We start from the raw sequence: 17,188 nt of genomic DNA on the forward strand, positions 1-17,188 counted from the left end.
GCACACGTGGCTTTTATGTGAATAAACTCTACCCATATTTAAGGGACTGATGTATTCCAACTCCTCATGTCAGTTCTGTGGCAATATTCTTCATGAGTGCCTGTGTCTGACGTGCTCTCTGCCAAAGGGCTAGTCTTCTCTATTCAAGAGAAGAAGAAATGGGGGGAGGAACACAGAAAGATCAGGATCTGTTCAAGAGTGTGTTCCCCTTCCATGCAGGTTATCCAGGCCGTCTTCTTCGGGATTTGCGTCTTGACTGACCTGTCCAGTCTCCTCACTAGAGGGAATGACAGTCAAGAGCAAGAGAGGCAGCTGAAGAAACTCATTTCCCTCCGTGACTGGATGATGGCTGTTCTAGCTTTCCCTGTGGGAGTGGTAAGTACAATTTTAATCTGTGCATGTCTTTGCAAACTGGGTGAATGGTGTTACTGAATGTTTTCTTCCTGAAAGGCTTCCCCATCACCATGCAAAAGACTACACAGAAAGGCAAAAATGGTAGAGATGATTTATTACTCTCTTGTTTTTCACAGGTGTAAGGGAACAGAATATACAGTGTGCTGATGAAATAATTTTTGGTTTGTTAAAAAAAAAAAGTTATGTTACAATAGGAGCTTGATTGTACAAGTAATTTTAAATGTGTATTGTACCAGCAGCATCTTGAGATTCAGTTTAGACTTCTTCTGCAGTACACGTCATCATCAGGAGTAGTGAAAGTGCTGACTGTGGCATGTTTTGCACCATAATGACCTGAGGGAATTCAGGCTGTAAGCCATTTCAACATGGGCAAGAAGAAAAGCAAAAGTCCAGGTTGGTCCTTGTTAATTCCATGGGGTATTCAGAGCTGGCAGAAGAATTGAGGTAGAAAAAAGGCTTTTTGTTAGTAATGCTAGAAAGCACACAGAAGGTATGTGGGGTTGACATATCTTTTTCAAAAGAAAACTATTCTTTGGACCAGGCCTTGCTCTGCTGGGACACTGCATGTCACTTGCAATGACGAGGTGCTCAGTGTCTCTACATAGCTTATAAAGCAGCTGAAAATCCATAATTTTATGAGTTTTTACATGGAAGTGTCATTTATGTCAGTCTAGTTCTAAGCTTAGGTTGCAATACAAAAATGTGTGAACATTTCATTAAAAGTACTGCTTTTATTGTAATTCAGGATCAAACTTTAATTCTCTTTTATTAAATTCATTGTACAGTAGTTTAAAATAAATTCACTAGAAGCAAATTTTTTATGGACTATTAGAGAGCTGTATGAGATCTTTAAAGTTGTACTTTCACAAAAGCTGATCACTTTCTGTCAGTTAACAGCAGTTAGCATACCAATCTATCATTTATAATTTCATATATTCAGAGATGCTTCATTAGAATTTAATTTCACCATTTATGTGGAATTTCACAATACATGAAGAAATACAGAATGCTTTCGCAAAGTTACAAAAGGGAAAGCGTATGTGAAACTGCAGGTACTTCTTCAATAAAAACCCAGCTGGTAGCCTTCCCTTATTATACTTGCTGGCCTGCCTTTTGGGAGCTGCCATGATTCATGTTGGGGTAGCAGACTGCAGTTTTCCGGCAATGGTAGAGGAGAGTGGGTCAGCTAATACAGCTAGTAGAAAATCTGTGCATAGACAAGTTTGCAAATATGCATTTTATGGGTGCAGAGATTTATGTTACATTTGTATTTCTAAAGGAGATGGGGAGTTAGAAGTAGTTGTTATTAGTAACAGATGCTTTTCCTACTGTGTTGGTAGTAGAAGTGAAAAAGGAGAGCAACATCACTCTATTTGTCTGTGTTTAAAGTATTTAAGTGCCTTTTTCACTCTAGAAGTGTACTCCTTCACTCGCATGAAAGCACACCCTCTTTGGCTGTCTCACACCTCTCAGGATTGAGGGATTTTTTCCTGCCACCGTTCTAGCTCCATACTGTTATCTGTGTGCACCTCCGCTCCTGCAATGCTCCTGACCTTGAAACTTTTCAAGATGTTGGAGAATTTCAGCTTCACTTTGTCTTGGCAATTCTGAACATTTCTTTTCAGGCAGTGTTTCTCTTGCCACCAGTATACGAAGAATCCCAGTTAGCCACTGCCTGCACTTCAGGTGTTGCTCAGCAGTTACATATTAGCAGTTCCCGAGAGATGTGTTGCGTACCTGGAGATAGTTGCTTTCCCAAGGGTTTCATACAAGAACAACTTGTGTCTTAGACAAACATAGCAAGGAATGGCCATGTTCATCGTACAGATATGCTCCACTTCCAAGTGTGACTTTTCTGTGGTGAGAGGGAACAATTGTTTACCACTTTACATCTTACAGAGAAATCCTAAAAGGGTTGTTTTCATTGTTATTTTTTGTGCTGGCTACTGAGAGACAAACAGCAGCACCTCACAACTTTGCACTGGTGTCAGCTCCTTCCTGAAACCTGATGCTCACCAGCAGCAGAGATCTCACCACACTGCAGCTACCACTTGCCAAAGCCTGGCCAGTGCTTGAAAGACTGCTAGGCACTGCAGGCTCTGCTTTGGAGGGATTACAGATGGGAAGAGCACAGGGCCCAAAAGCAGCAAACATCTAACGCAGATTTTGTCGTCTGAAGAGCTATTTATGTGGAAGAAAACAGTGAAATGTTGCTATGATGGAGGTTCTCGTTAGAAGGAAGTTATTAAACACCAGAGTGTCTGCAGAAAAAAAGTTAAAGAGTTCCCTCATTTCTCATATTAACAGCTTCCTCACTCCAGTAAAAAAAAAAAGGAAAAAACGAAAATAATCTGAAATGCAAACTTTCTTTCCTTGAGACTCACCCACCTAGCTCTCCATGGAGCTTCTCAGTGTTTTCCAGTAGTGACACAAGGGAACCTTCACACATAAAAATGGGGCGGATGTGAATAAAATCTTTGTTGGGTTTCTAATGTAACAGTATGGTCATGCTTAAGTACTTGTCCGTTACATTAACATCTAAATTATTTTTATTGCTCAGTGTTTTACACAGGGCATGTTTAGGCAATAATGCAAATACTAGGGGAACATTTTAAAGCCTAATAACTGCAGCTTTTCATGAGCAATTCACCACTTTTTTTTCTGTATTTCCTGCTTACTGGAGCTCTTGAGGTGACTTGTTCTGAAAAACAGATGAGAAAAGAGGTTTCCACTCCCAGGTAAAACAATGATGTGTGAAAAAAAAATGCAACAAAGCAAAGTTTTTCATTTTTAGTACTTCCTAAAAAACTATTATGTACAAACCGTCTGGGAAGTCTGACCACCAGCTTCCTCCCACCTTCCAAAGGAGGGGAAGAACAGCCCGGGGGTAAATAATCTCTTTTTGTGGCTTCACAAAGAATCAAGTCTTGCAAACAAATCAAAACTTGAAAAATCTGTGCAGCAAATCACATCTCTCCAGTGTTGTGATATGCATTGCATATCTTCAGGGGCTCTGAATAAACTGAATTGCCAGCCTATATTTCACAAGAGAGTTAAGAAATAAACATGAACCTCTTCTAAGGACATAATGGCTATTATTTACCTATTGTTGCTCTTTTTAACATGACTCTTTAGAGAATCAAATCCGAAATCAACAGATTAATTTTCTATGCAGTAAAGCCTTACGCTACAAAAAGTCTGTGGGCAGCACTTCCTAGCCCTTTTTTAGTTCTTGTAAGCCTGCGATACTATTCAAATGCCTAAGAGATTAGGAAGCATCCACTGAAGAAAATTGCTTGCCTAGGTATTTTAGAAGTTCATTACCAATTTTCATCAATAATTACTTGGGCTTGCCATCCCTTTATCTGTGTAAAAGAGATATATATTGAGAGTAATTTACACTCCTAGAGTAATGTGAGACATGCTTAAAAGTCGGACATTTCACCAGTGGTTTAGCTTATCCCTACTTTTTTTCTATTTGTTTGACACAGATCATTAAGTTTCCAAGTTTCTATAGTTAATTAGTGTTTTGTGTAAACTGTATATGGTTTTATCAATATGTTTCTTGTAATTTGTACTGAAGAAAAGGAAGAAGAGATAAAACAGGCATTTCTGGTTGTTTAAGCCTGTGTTTAATAGAAGTAGGAAGAACAAAAATTGATCTTGTTACATATTAAAAGAGAGATTGCTGCCTAGAAAATCACAAACTCTACCACAGGCATTTTATATCATGTAGCATTAATGGCTATGTTTGAATCTGCCTCCAAACTGACTAGAATTACCTTGTATTTTCTGTTACACTTTTATGGGTTTAAAAACCTGCGATACAAAGGAGGGAATGCCAGGCATGCTTTCTTATTTCATGTTTCTCTGTACTAGTAGAGTCAAAAGGAAAGCTGATCACCCTTCTGTAGATCATCAGTTATGCTGATCTGTGATCTTATGCCAAGAAAAATGTGTAGGCGTTCTGCAGTTTCCTAGTTACCTCGCTACTTGACCAGACTACAACTTAATTTTATTTCCATAACTGACTCAACCATGCAAAAAATCTCTCTTCTAGATTTTAACCTCATCTGTTGTGATGAGATGACTGGTGATGGGAACATTAGTGAGTAGTGGTACAGTTGCCCCCTGAAGTCTATTTTCCAAGAGGGGTTTTCCCTGGTTTTTATTTCCCACCCCTTGTGATTTCTGTCACTGGCCTTTTGCAAATATCTTTGGTGTATTGCTGTGCTAACTCTCAATCCCACCTAATGCCAGTTTGTACCAACTGTGGTCTGCCTTTAACAACACTTTTCTTTGAGATGTAATAGCTCTAACTGTCAAAGAAGTTCACAAACAACATATTTATACTTGCAGTTAACCACAAATGTCTTGGGAGATAGCCAGAAAGCCTACCTTTAACTGTACTTAAAGCAAATTGTGTCAGGGTCACAAGGGTTGGGGTTTTTTTTCTTTGTCATTAGCCATCCAGGAAATGACTGAACTGTGCAGCCCAGCCAAAACCAAAAACACATAGTGTAGGAAAATAAAGTTCCACTGGGTTCATTCTTCATTTCCATAACATTTCTTGGTTGGACTCATGTAAAAGTGCGAATTATACAATTCTTTTCATTGGCTTTACTTTCTTAGTTTCTCTTTGCTTCCATTTGTAGTGTTTTGACAAAGCCATTTGATTTCTCTTTTGAATATCCATCCATTTCCCAACTTGTCCTTTAAAATTTTTCTCTTGATAGGCCACATGCTGTTCTCTTGTCCTGTGAAGCTTCAGAGACAGAGGACAAACACTTAAGGAGTACCTCCTTAAGTGGGAAGACAGCGGTTTTTTTTCAGCCTTACTTTTTTTCTGCTGCTGTGTATTTGCTCAGCAGTCTTTCAGATGCCTGTAATAAGTGAGCTATTTTATATTTTCAGGTTCCAAGGTCTTCTTGTGAATTCGAGGTTTCCTTTGGTCTGTAATGACTGGACCCTAGACAGATAATCATTACAGACAGAATCATTACAGACCCTTGACAGGATATGTAGCAAACGAGGGACTTCTCTGTTCTATACATTGCTTAACTTCATGTTTAACCAGTACTCACTATCTTTGCAAAGCTGGCAATCTCAGGAGGCTCCTGTGCAAAGAAATGTAAAAACAATTGCTGGTGCCTGTTTTCTTCCTTGAATTCAGTGCCTTGAGTTCGTCTACAGAGGAAATGGAAGGTAATATTTGTGCCATTTTGCCTTGGGAACAAAGGAAAATAAAATATTGGGCTCCCTGAAATTTTTCTGCTTCATATGAGCAGCCTATTCAGCCTGGCATGTGAGTATAGTACATTGATTGTCTCCACAAGAGTCATGAATTTTGCCACAAGGAGGGCAACATGAGCACAAGAGCCACAGTTCTGCGTGAGGTTTATGCAAGTGTGAGAGACCGGAGGAAACGAGTACTGTCTCAGAACAACTAAAGGGGGGGGAGGAAGAGGGGCAGGGCAAGTCCTGCATAGGTGGGATGGTGCTCTGCTCCATACCTCACCCCCCTGAAGCCTCTAATCCAGACCCAGACTGGCTATTAGCCACTGGCACACATAGGTATAAAGGGTGCTGGTGTGGCAGAAAGAGAAGTGGGGAGAAATTCCGAAAAGTGCAAGAGCCAAAATGATATCAGTTGGATGGGTAGCAGCCTATCAGAAGGGGGATCATCCAGCCCACATCTTAAATAACCAAGTAGACTCCATCACTCCGTTAGCTGTCTTAGCTGAGGAAAAGGAAGCAGAACAAGAAGAGAAATGGAGATATTTATTGGAATGGCTGCATGTGAAGCATGCAGCTACTCTGGAATGAAAGACTTGTTAAGAGAGATGGTGGTAAGTAGAGGATGGCCTGTCACCCAAAGGGCTTATGAAACAGTTATTTCTGTCTGCAGCCAATGCTGCACCAGACTGGAGAAACACCCCCTGCAAAATCCTCCCCTGCACCTAAGATCGGGAAAGAGGTTGTGGGAAATTTGGCAGGTCAACTGCATTGGTCCTTTTAACAAATCAGGAGGAAAACAGTATGTGCTGATGGGAGTTCAAATAGTCTCAAGTTTGATGCAGGCTAAAGTGGTGGCATGGTCTACGGGGGAAAGTACTGTGAAAGGATTAAAATAATGGTTCAGTTTCCTGCCTAAACCAAAATCAATGCAATCAGATAATGGTAGTCACTTCACAGCAGGAATAGTCCAGGAATGGGCAAAAACTGAAGGGATACTGTGGGTGTTCCATACCCCCTTCTATATCTACAAGCCAGTGGGAAAGTTGAAACGACAAACAGTCTCCAAAAATGGTTTTTGAGACCTCAGGATCCAAAGTGGCCTAATCAACTGTGGGACACTGTGACCAAAGTCAGTGACCTGTTGAGAATAAGTGGATGTCCATGACTTACAGCATTTTGCTCCATGGCACCTACCACCCCTTCTGGAAACCAAGGGACTGATGATCCCTGGAAGCCCATACGTTTTCCAGGTCAGCCAATGCTGGTAGGCCTGCCAACTATTGGGGAAGTCCTGCTGGTCTTAAAGACACCCCATAACATGTATGCATGGGTAACCACAGATGCTCATGGCGGAGAACACAAAATTAACACCAGATGGATAATTACTTCGTTTTAAAACCAGTCGAAGTAGGACCGAGTTTTCTTTGCTCACTCCTTCTACAGGTATTCCATGAAAAGATGTGGCTGTGAGATGATGAAGTGGCAACAGGACTGAAGATTTACACAGTTCTTCGCTGCAGTGATTTTTTGTATATATTTTTACCTTAGTATGTTTTGTGATGTTTATATTCGTGTGTGTTTTGTCTCAGTAGCTTTTCAGTATGTGTATAAATGTCACAAGCATTGTCTTGGGCTGTTTGTGTCTCCTCTCTGGTTGCCACTGCAGGTGGAAAAGATTCCTTCCTGAATTTAGTTTGGAAGCTCAGACAGGATTCCATATGATTATGAAATCAGATTTGTATACCTCTTCCTGCCTCCTCAGAGCAAGGTATAAAATTACTTTGATTTGAGAAGGAAGTGTAGTTTGATACCAAAGGAACCACATGCAGTAGTGGAAAGCAATGTATGAATTGTGATCATACAGAGAAGGGGGTTGATGACAGAGACTGAAGTGGCAGCTGGAAAGTTTTCTCCAGCTATAGGCAAAAAAGTCATAAGAAGGTCAAGATGTCAGAAGAAAGAATTTTGGATTTGGAAACCAGTGAAATGTTTAGTAAGTTAGGAAGGTATTTGGTTTGAACCCAGGACCCTGACTAGAAAAATATGAAAGTAGATAGGAATGGCTCGAGTTTTCATTATAGCTTTAATCCCCCTGAGGCAACCAGACTATTATGTTGTAGAACTTTTATTTGATGTAACTTTCCCGTGGTGCACCCTAATATTCCCCCTTATACTGGAATTTGGATCTCTAGCATTGTAATAAGATAATTGACTCTAATATGGGTTCTGGAGACCCCCCTGAAACCACGCTGGTGGAAGAAGTAAGGGTGGTAATACGGAAAACGTGTATTTGTTCGGGTTGCAACAACACCTGGACTTTTAAGATTACCAGCTCCAAAATGTAAGGCAGACTAACTGTTGAAAATTTGCCTATCCTTAAGGTTTGTATTTTTTGGTGAGGTGTGCAATCACACTGCAATAGAGAATCTTAAATTGGACTCACTAGGCCATTTTGGAGCTCAATTTACAAGTCCAGCAAGTATCAAAGACAGTTTTATAAAACTGTCTAATCCTTGATAAATTGTTACTAAATGGGCAAGGAATATGTGAAATGCTGAACCTCACCAAAGGGAAATGCTGTTTTAAGATGCACAAGCAAAAGTGAAGAAAACCTCCAACCAGTCTGCTGAACTCTTCCAGTCGCTGCAGCCAAAAGACTGGTTTCATGAACTCTGCCCCAGGTCCTGATTTGCATCTTTCTTGCCATCTCTGGAACTCACGGGGTGGGGGATGATGGCTTGCATAGGGTGGGATCTCTTTACTGACTGGACCTATACTTTTGATTATTGAAGCAGCAATTGTCCGCTCTTTCTTGTGCATTTTCTTCTTTTTCCTCTACTTTTTTCTCCCTCTCTGTGCTAGGTTAGAATCCCACCACTGCCACCATGGAAGAAGAAGATCCTGTTGCCGACTGTTCTGGTCTCAGTCAGTGTTTTGAGCCTCAGGGTCGTGTGAGAAACTGGAGAAAATGATTACTGCCTTAAAACAACTAAAGGGAAGGGGGGCAGGGCATGTCCTACCTAGGTGGGATAGTGCACTGCTCCATCCCCCACCCCCTTGAAACCTCTAGTCCAGCCCCAGAATGGCTATTAGCCACTGGCACAGCAAAAGCCCCACCAAGGGGGGAATGCCCCGAGAGACCAGAGTAGATAAAAGCAGTTGCACAGACACACGTGGTCACAGCCTGCTGTTAGGATTTTACAGTAGCTGAGATCATGCCAGAATTCAAGCAATGATTTTTAATCTTTCTGTGTGATTGAATGTTGCTTTAAAATTTGCCAGGTACCCTTATTTTCTAAAGTTTGCCAATAAAAGTTCATTGTTTAATCTCCTGAGAATGTTGTCTCATTTCTCCTGTGTGCTGCCTTGGGTTTAAAAAAAACATAAGAAACTTGTCGAGCAAGTCCAGGACTTTACAAGAGGCAGTGTAAAGAAGCAGCTCAGTTGTGTCATGGTCTGGCACTACGTGATCATGTGGGATCTTAGCAAAGCTCAGCCCATATAAAAGTCTACCAGTAGCAAAATGTAAGCATAGTAGAGGGGATTTAAAAGTACCAAACCAACAGTTGCTCGTTAATCAAAGTAAACAAATTCAGAAGCAGCCAAAGTAACTATGTAGCAAGCCCTCATTATAATTCTTTTTATCAGTATAGTTAATTTTTATAGCTTTTTTTTTTTATCCAAGTAATTTTATCCAAATTTTATCCAAATGATCTAATTGTAAAGAAGGGTAAGGTGAGCCATTCAAACACTGGAAGGAATCTTCCCCAGGATGTTTAAGTCTCATGTCAGGTCATCCTCTGGGACAGGTTAGTTCTGTAACACGTTTGGTTTTGCGCACTTCCTTTACCTTATGTCTGCCTTGTGATAGTGCTTTGCTAAGCAGCATTTGCCGTCTGTAGCTCCAGATGGTTGCAACCAGCTAGGCTGATCCTGTTCTATCCATTGGCTGACTTTGGTTAAGGGACAGATGGCACGTCCCCTCTTTTCTTGTCTTACCTTCTTGACAAAGTCTATTGTTTTATTCTGCTCCACACAAAAATCACAGGTCAAAACATGCCAGCTCTGTTGTGTTCAGTGTAATAAAGTTCAACCTAATCCTGGTTGATTTTTCTTGTTTTAAGACTTCCTTGGAAAGAAAGCATTATCAATCTTGGTCTTCATGTGCCTGCAAAGATGTTTTTATGCCCCAGTTGATCTTAGCAGGTTCTCAGAGACCCACTGTGATAATACATGACTTCTGGGAAGCCTATAGAGAAGAGGATACTTTGCTTCCATTTTTCCTGCTGTTCAGCTATTCATATCTTGGCACTTACGTGTCAGCAGGTGCGTAAAGAGCTTCACTGTGCCAATGCCAAGACTGGCCCAGAAGAGATTTCTTGTGGGGTACTTCACACTTGCAATATTTTTTGGGCTGTCCATCATAACCATTTTCTTTCCTGGCCTCTGTGCATAGTAAAATAGTCCAAGCTTATTCTGAGCAGGCACCGATAGCTGTCATAACAGATGGACAACTGTGTTGGAAACCAAGAAACTATGTACTATATGCACACTGAGGGAACAGTGTGCTGGTTCAGGTCATTCACATAACTGGCTGGCCGAAGTCTGCCTGTCTGTGGTTAGAACAAGGTGCCATTGATTAACTGCAAACCTCAATTTTAATGTTCTAAAGCCAGAAGCATATGAAAGAGCTTATGCCTACACATTATACATGCTAGTAATCTGCAGTCTGTGCTATGCTCACCCTGTATTTCTTGAACTGACCCTCTAAATGAACTGTAGGATCATGTGCCACATCAGTTTGGATGTAACTGAATACTTCCCTTCTATCTCAGTGGAAGTTCTATCTTTTGGGTCTCAAGCTGTAAACTTGGATTTATCGTTACTGTTTAGAGATCCCCTGTAAATGGTCATTGAAAAGCTCCTGGCCCAGATATTGGGTTTTACTGCTATAAACAATAAGCCTTTTTTATTACTAGAAAACTATGACTCAAATTCAAGGTGAGAAAGCAGTGGTATTTTAATTAGAAAATAACTTACTTGCCACAGCTAAGGTAATGTTATTTCTGTACATTTTTGTGGGTTTATATTATCTTTACCTTCCAGATATCAGGATATCTTTAAAGAATATGTGAACACTTCGGCAAAAATTTAGCCTAGTGTAAACTTTTATCTGATCCATCTGTCCTGTCCTCAGTCTAGAAGAAATAATGGTCTTTTTCTGGGCCCCCAGTAAATAGTTTTTGAGAAGAACCAAGCCAAATTTCATATTGACAAATGTACAGGATACTAGACCTCATTTCTGTGGATCCCAGTCCCTGAATTGTGTGGAGAATTGTCAAAGGGTTTTGTTCGTTTTTTTTTTAATGCTGTTTTGATGGCTGACAAAAGTGCAAATATGACTTTACAGGCTTCTGTTCAGGAGTGAATTTTTCATATTGATATGTTCTATGAATTCCAAGTGATATTTTAGCTGATTTTCTATTTGTTTTCTATCCTGTTAGTGGAAAAACATTATTTATGTACCATATCTGCTACTAAAGTATAGTATTCACTTGTAATTTGGCCACAGGCATGTAAGTCAAAAAATGAGATTTTTTTCCTGGCTAAAAGTTAAGGGGGGAAAAAAGAGAAGAAAAGTTAAAACCTCAGTGAATGCAAAGAGTAATCCAGATTCAAACTGTTGATTAGAACAGTATTTGGTCAAAGAACAATAATGTCCATATCGATCCATAAATCCTTTGCTAAGTGACTCACTTTGCTATCTAAAGAATGCAACTATTTTTCAGAAGCATATATTTAAAAATGTCTCTTTTTTTCTCCTTAGTTTGTTGTGACGATGTTTTGGAGCATCTATATCTATGACAGGGAACTGGTTTACCCAAAGCTGCTTGATAATTTTATACCAGCATGGCTAAATCACGGAATGGTGAGTAAAGTAATGCAAACACTTCCTTGCATAAACAAAAATGTAAGACACTGATTTCTCTGTGCATGATTCTGCATACTCTTGGTACTAATCTCCTCAGAAGTGATTAAGGAATGTGATTTGCAAGGAAGAGTAACATCTTTCCTTCCTTGATTCCTGGAGTCATATTTGAATCCTTATTAGATTGAAATTGGAGATTTGAACTTACATGTCCAGGCTTGTTGTGGGGGTCAGCTCTTTTCTGTATAAGGTATCTTTCCCAGAACAGTGTCACCATGGTCATGAGGAAGAAGAGACTCTTCCATAGAACAGAAGTTCTGACTTGGACAAATCTTGCTGTAAAATGACAGAAACACTTAATTGAATGTTTCGTTACCGTTCTACCAAAGTATAATTCATGATGAAAACCTTTTGGTTAAAATGCTTTTTTAAAAAATCTCTAGCACACCAAACTTATGTAGCAGAACCTGTATCTGAATATTTTTAATAATGTGGAATTATATATATCAACACAAAGCTTCAAAATTGATGCATTGGTAATCATAAAGGTAGTTTCTTGAGAAGAAATCTGACCTTTTAATCCCTCTCTGTTATGTCAAGTCAGACATCCTTGCTCTCAACTGTATGTTTAAATGCTAGGGGAAAATTATGGCTACAATTTGCCATCAGGTACATTCCACTGTTTATGCAGCATTTGGAGCTGAAAAGTGTCATGTTTGCTTCTCTGGTTGCATCTGTGCAAAATGTTTCATTATTACTTTGTTTTCCTCATCAAGACATAGCAAACCATTTGGCACTGCTGTTCATCAGTAGATGACTGCAGAGCTCATCCTTCTGGGTGTGTGCCCTTCATCACCACAGCAGATCAAGATTTGTCCACCATTGCTGGGCTTGATAAATTGGTCCTTTGTGGAGCGGGGCAGATGGCACTGCTATTTATTTGTTCCCCAGATTTTGTGTAAAAGGAGCAGTATGAGAGTTGTTACTGACAAGAGGAGCATCAGCTTCTGCTAGATACTGTAATGTTTTATGATGTTTTGAAAGGAACAGCATGATATTATATATGTCTAGAGCTGAGGAAAGAGTCTGATGATTCCTGCTATGTTTGTTCAGGCTGTCCTCCCTTGAGTTTTGAGGTTACGAGCTGAACACTTGCAAACTCTGCCAAACCATGCACATCTTGATTTTTTCCCCACAACAGATCAGTGCCAGCTCTGATGACATTTCTTTCAGGTGACATTCCATATACTGGAAGTGCCTAACCCATAGCATTTTTCATGAATGTACATTGCTGTTGGCAGCAAATGGTGGTAGGTATTCAGGAAGTCTTCTCTGTGCTGTAATTAAAAGGCAACGCAAGCTCATGTTGCTTTGTAGAAATGTATACTTCGTGAAATATGCGAAGAGGGCTTTTGTTTGAGATTTTTGGACATCATAGAGTTTGCTGAAATGTATTGTGTGCAAGTATCTTAGACTTTTTTTCAGCTCGAAATATTGTAGAAAGCATTTTTGAAAGACTTTTGTAAAGGAATTAGTTTCTATGTCAGTCTCCATTTATCCAAGTGTTCTTTACCTAGATCACAGGGGAAGCTTATGGCTGTGGGGCTTTTCACCACATTTTAGCACATTCTTTCTGATGTTTTATCATTTTATCCTCACCAGCTTTCATGTTAATTAATTCTGATGCATTGCTCATCATAGTATGAAAGGGTTATTAAACTACCTTGAGAATGCTTGCCACCTCCCTTATTAGTAGTTAAAATTTTGACATGGCAAATTTTAGGGAATATGCTAGATGCCCACTAGGTGAAAGGGCAGGACCTCTGGGAATACAGTTTAGAAAAGTCAGGATCCCTGGCTATTGTTTTATACCAAAACAAACATTTATTCCCATGTGTTCCTGGACATTTTGACAGCAGTTGTGCACATGCAATGATAACTTTTCTGAATGCAAGGGTGGCCATGCTGGAGCTCAACTTTGCACAACAGAACTCACACAAGAGACTCATTACCCCTGGCAGAGTGAAATCTGTCAGTGAGAGGTGGGTTGTTTAGCTTCTGTCGCATTGCTGATTAATCCCACTTTTGTGTGAGCTTCCCACACAGTACCTGGTACAGCTCCTAAGGATCTGAGGTGTAATGTCACTTAACCTGTGAACACTCTATCCAGATTTTTTTCATAGCAGTTTCCCCAAAATATTTATTTAGGAAAAAAAAAAGTGGAAAATGTGAAACTATACATTTTGCACAATAAAAAAGATTTCTACTTTGATTAAAAAGTCATATTTTCAAAAGTTTCTGACAAATGTATTATGACGAGCTGTAACAACTTGCTCAAATGCCAACATTGGCCTGTAAAATCCATATATGGAAAAGGACTGAAAAGTGATGAAATCTGGCTGTAATAATAGCAATCATATTTGCATTAGTAATATGGGCATGTAATAAAGTATTTGAGAGTATTCATACTTTAGGAACATTTTAAGTTGCCTATCTTGAAGGCTTTGGGAAGAAATTGTTTGAAGGGCTCATCCAATTCAGTGCATTAGCCCAGGAAGAATTGGTTTGGGCTGCAGTGCCTGCTGCTCATTAAACTTATAGTAATTAGTTCTCATTCCCCTTTTTCTTTTCCTCCTTTCCCATCCCTTATTTGCAGTTACAATACCATCTATACCTAAACCCTTATTTTCTCGAACACACAGTAATGTCTTGTTAATACTCAGAGACATCACTCCTTCATACCAACACTTTTTCAACATTAAAAAAAAAAATGGAATTATAGAAAAAATTCTTTCTAGAAACTGGAAACATGAAGGAAATTAACTTTGGAAATATGCAGTCCCATTACCAATTCAATTTTAATATTTTTTATAAAGTTTCGTAGAAAAAGAGGAGAGGTTCATTGCTGTGCAGAAACTATTCACCATAAAATTGCATATAGTTTCAAGAACACTGTTTCTATTACATACATATATATGTATATATACACACACTCTGTAGTAGTTAAAAATACAATTCCTTTATACGGGAAAATCTGTATATTAAGTGGTGCCTTTTGGTGCCAGATAGTACCTCATGTATGTGCATATTCATACACCTGTGAAAGGTATCACTAACAGAGTTGTACTGTGCCATGAAACAGATGTGTTTCATCGTCTCAGCCAGTTCATTAATCCACAACCAAATGGTATCACTATGACTTGATAAATGACCAGGGAAATCAGTAGCAGGGTTGCTGCTGGTTTCACTAACACAAGGATTTCATCTCCCTTTATTATTCGAAGGAGCACATCTGAGTATCTGAAGTTAAGCTTCTGTCAGTAGAAATAACTACCTGTCTAAAGAGAGCTGTTGGAGAGTAGGGCTGTGTCTCAGTCTTGGTCTGTTTCTGAAGTGTCAAGTGCACTTCCTGGATTTATTACTTATGCAGATGAATTCATCTTTGTGAGCTACAATTTCAGTTGCCAAATTACTAAACTCTTTCATCAAAGATGTAATTTGTTTTCTGGAGACTGTCCTGCAGTTTGGATCCGTATCAGCTTGTAATTCCAAAGGCATATTTTGCATGGAAATATTCTTTCCTGTTTCTGATGGCCGTCTATCTGATCTTTACCAGTATAAGGAATTTTTAACTGAAGACTAACCTTTAGTGTTTAAAACAAATGTATCCTGTAGTAAGATTTTTATCAGCTCATTCCTTGCACCTTTTTGTGCTGGGGCGCAGGGCAGGTTGGTGCACGGATAACATTTGCTTTCAGAAATTATATTCTCTTCAGTATTAGCACAGGCTGTAAAACTAGAGGTTGCCCCTATTCTAACTATGCCCATATAAACAGATATGTAGACTGAATTAATTTAAGCTTGAGCATTGCTGATTTTGAGCCAGGTTACATGGCAGGACTGCCTGCAGTATCTATCCAAGTTAGCATACCATTTCAGCAAGAGTTCTTCTTTATTTTTTGCAGACACTGTCTCAAATTTGTTTTAAAAATGTGAATCATCTTTTGTTTGTGGGAAGGAAAGCAAAATAAAGAGATAGAAATTACTTACTGAGGAGTTTAAATGCTCTGGAGGTCGGAAAAAAAGTAGTGTCTTAATATGAAGACCATAGAGGAAAGGTCAGGGAGGGGGAAAGAGAAATATGCTCTGCATCTGTGGAGTTGGAAAAATGATTATTGTCTGGGTTCTGTGCCACTGCAGTCTATATAACCTCTTCCAGTTTTGTACTCTGTTAGTTTTTATGCTGCTTTTGGGAAATGGGAAACAAAAGCATTTCTAGAAAGACTTACCCTCTGTCCTAGTATTCAAGAGAATGCACAAAAACTGGGACAAACAGCAGAAAAAGACAAGTTATGGAGAGGAAGGAGCCTGTCCAAGAGATATGTCTCTATTTATTTCACAAGTTGTCTCTCTTATTGCTGACTACTCAGCTGAAAAGTTCAGCCCACCAGAAATCTGTACCAAGTCCCACCAACTACCTCTCCAGTTGCTTGTCCTAGCAGCCTTGTCCTAGGCCTGGCAGCCATGGCTTATGTGTCTTTTGGTTTTAATGGTGGAAAGGACATAATCCTGTTGGAGTGAGTCCAGAGGAGGGCCACAAAGATGATTAGAGGGATGGAACACCTCTTCTATGAGGAAAGGATGACAGAATTGACATTGTTTAGCCTGGAGAAGTGATGGCTCCAGGGTGACTTTTTTCCAACCTTTCAGTACCTGAAGAGGTCCTTCATGACAGCTGGAGGGACTTTTTACAAGGATCTGTAGTGATAGAACAAGGGGGAATGGCTTCAAACTGAAAGAGGGCAGGTTTATATTAGACATTAGGAAGAAATTCTTTCCTGTGAGGGTGGTGAAGCACTGGAACAGGTTTCCAGAGAAGTTCTGAATGTCTCGTCCCTTGAAGTATTCAATGCCAGGTTGGATGGGACTCTGAGCAATTTGGTCTAGTGGAAGGGGTCCCTCCCTATGGCAGGGTGGTTGAAACTAGATGATCTTCCAATCCAAATCATTCTATGATTTTATGAAAGCTATTTTTCTGGTGTAAATCATTTTGTCCTTGGTGATTTAACAAGAACAATAGAAAAGGCATGCAAAAATCAAAATCCATAGTAACCTGACACATAAAGATTGGAATGTCCAAAACTGATGAGTTATTTGGCAAACCCATCTCTCCATTATTCACTGGTCAACTGCTACACAGTGGTCGCTCTGATGTATGAACAAGAAGATATCCTTTCTTTCATCAAGGTGTTTCTCTCCATGTAGGCCTAAAAATCCTTTTAAGAAATTGCTAATTTGAAACAGTGCATTTTACTCCTTCAGGATGCTTTGCTAACACAGCACATCCCATGGATCGGCTCTTTTTGTAAAATGGACTGCACCTTCATAATGCTTTATCCTTCTGCCTACAAGATACTTCTATTTTTCTGAGATTTTTTTCTAAATCCAATTTAAGTGTTTCAAGGATATTGCAACTCAAGTGCTCTTCTTAATTTATTTACAATATTTTCATATGTTAGGCGTGAATAAAATTTTCACTGCTCCAGGAAGGCGTTCCCACTTTTTACATAAGTTGCAAGGTTTTCTGATAAAAATCAGGGAAAATTT

General features: G+C 39.5%; 1 protein-coding gene across 3 annotated transcripts in view; it reads left to right on the forward strand.

The window, feature by feature from the left end:
* Nucleotides 1-17,188, forward strand: part of AIG1 (androgen induced 1) — a 133,307-nt gene that overhangs the window by 36,351 nt on the left and 79,768 nt on the right. Inside the window, exons 2-4 of one of the 3 annotated variants that reach the window (XR_014227343.1) lie at nt 220-375; nt 7,096-7,181; nt 8,515-8,932. Coding sequence is in view for 2 of the 3 variants with exons in the window: in XM_082302729.1 (XP_082158855.1) it covers nt 220-375; nt 11,480-11,581 (258 nt within the window). In the remaining variant the exon portion in view is untranslated. Of the gene's footprint in view, nt 1-219; nt 376-7,095; nt 8,933-11,479; nt 11,582-17,188 lie in introns of those variants that run through there. The other 2 variants (XM_082302729.1, XM_082302730.1) reach the window with 2 other exon arrangements.

This window comes from Coloeus monedula (assembly GCF_965178545.1).
Source record: "Coloeus monedula genome assembly, chromosome: 2".
NCBI classification, from domain to species: domain Eukaryota; kingdom Metazoa; phylum Chordata; class Aves; order Passeriformes; family Corvidae; genus Coloeus; species Coloeus monedula.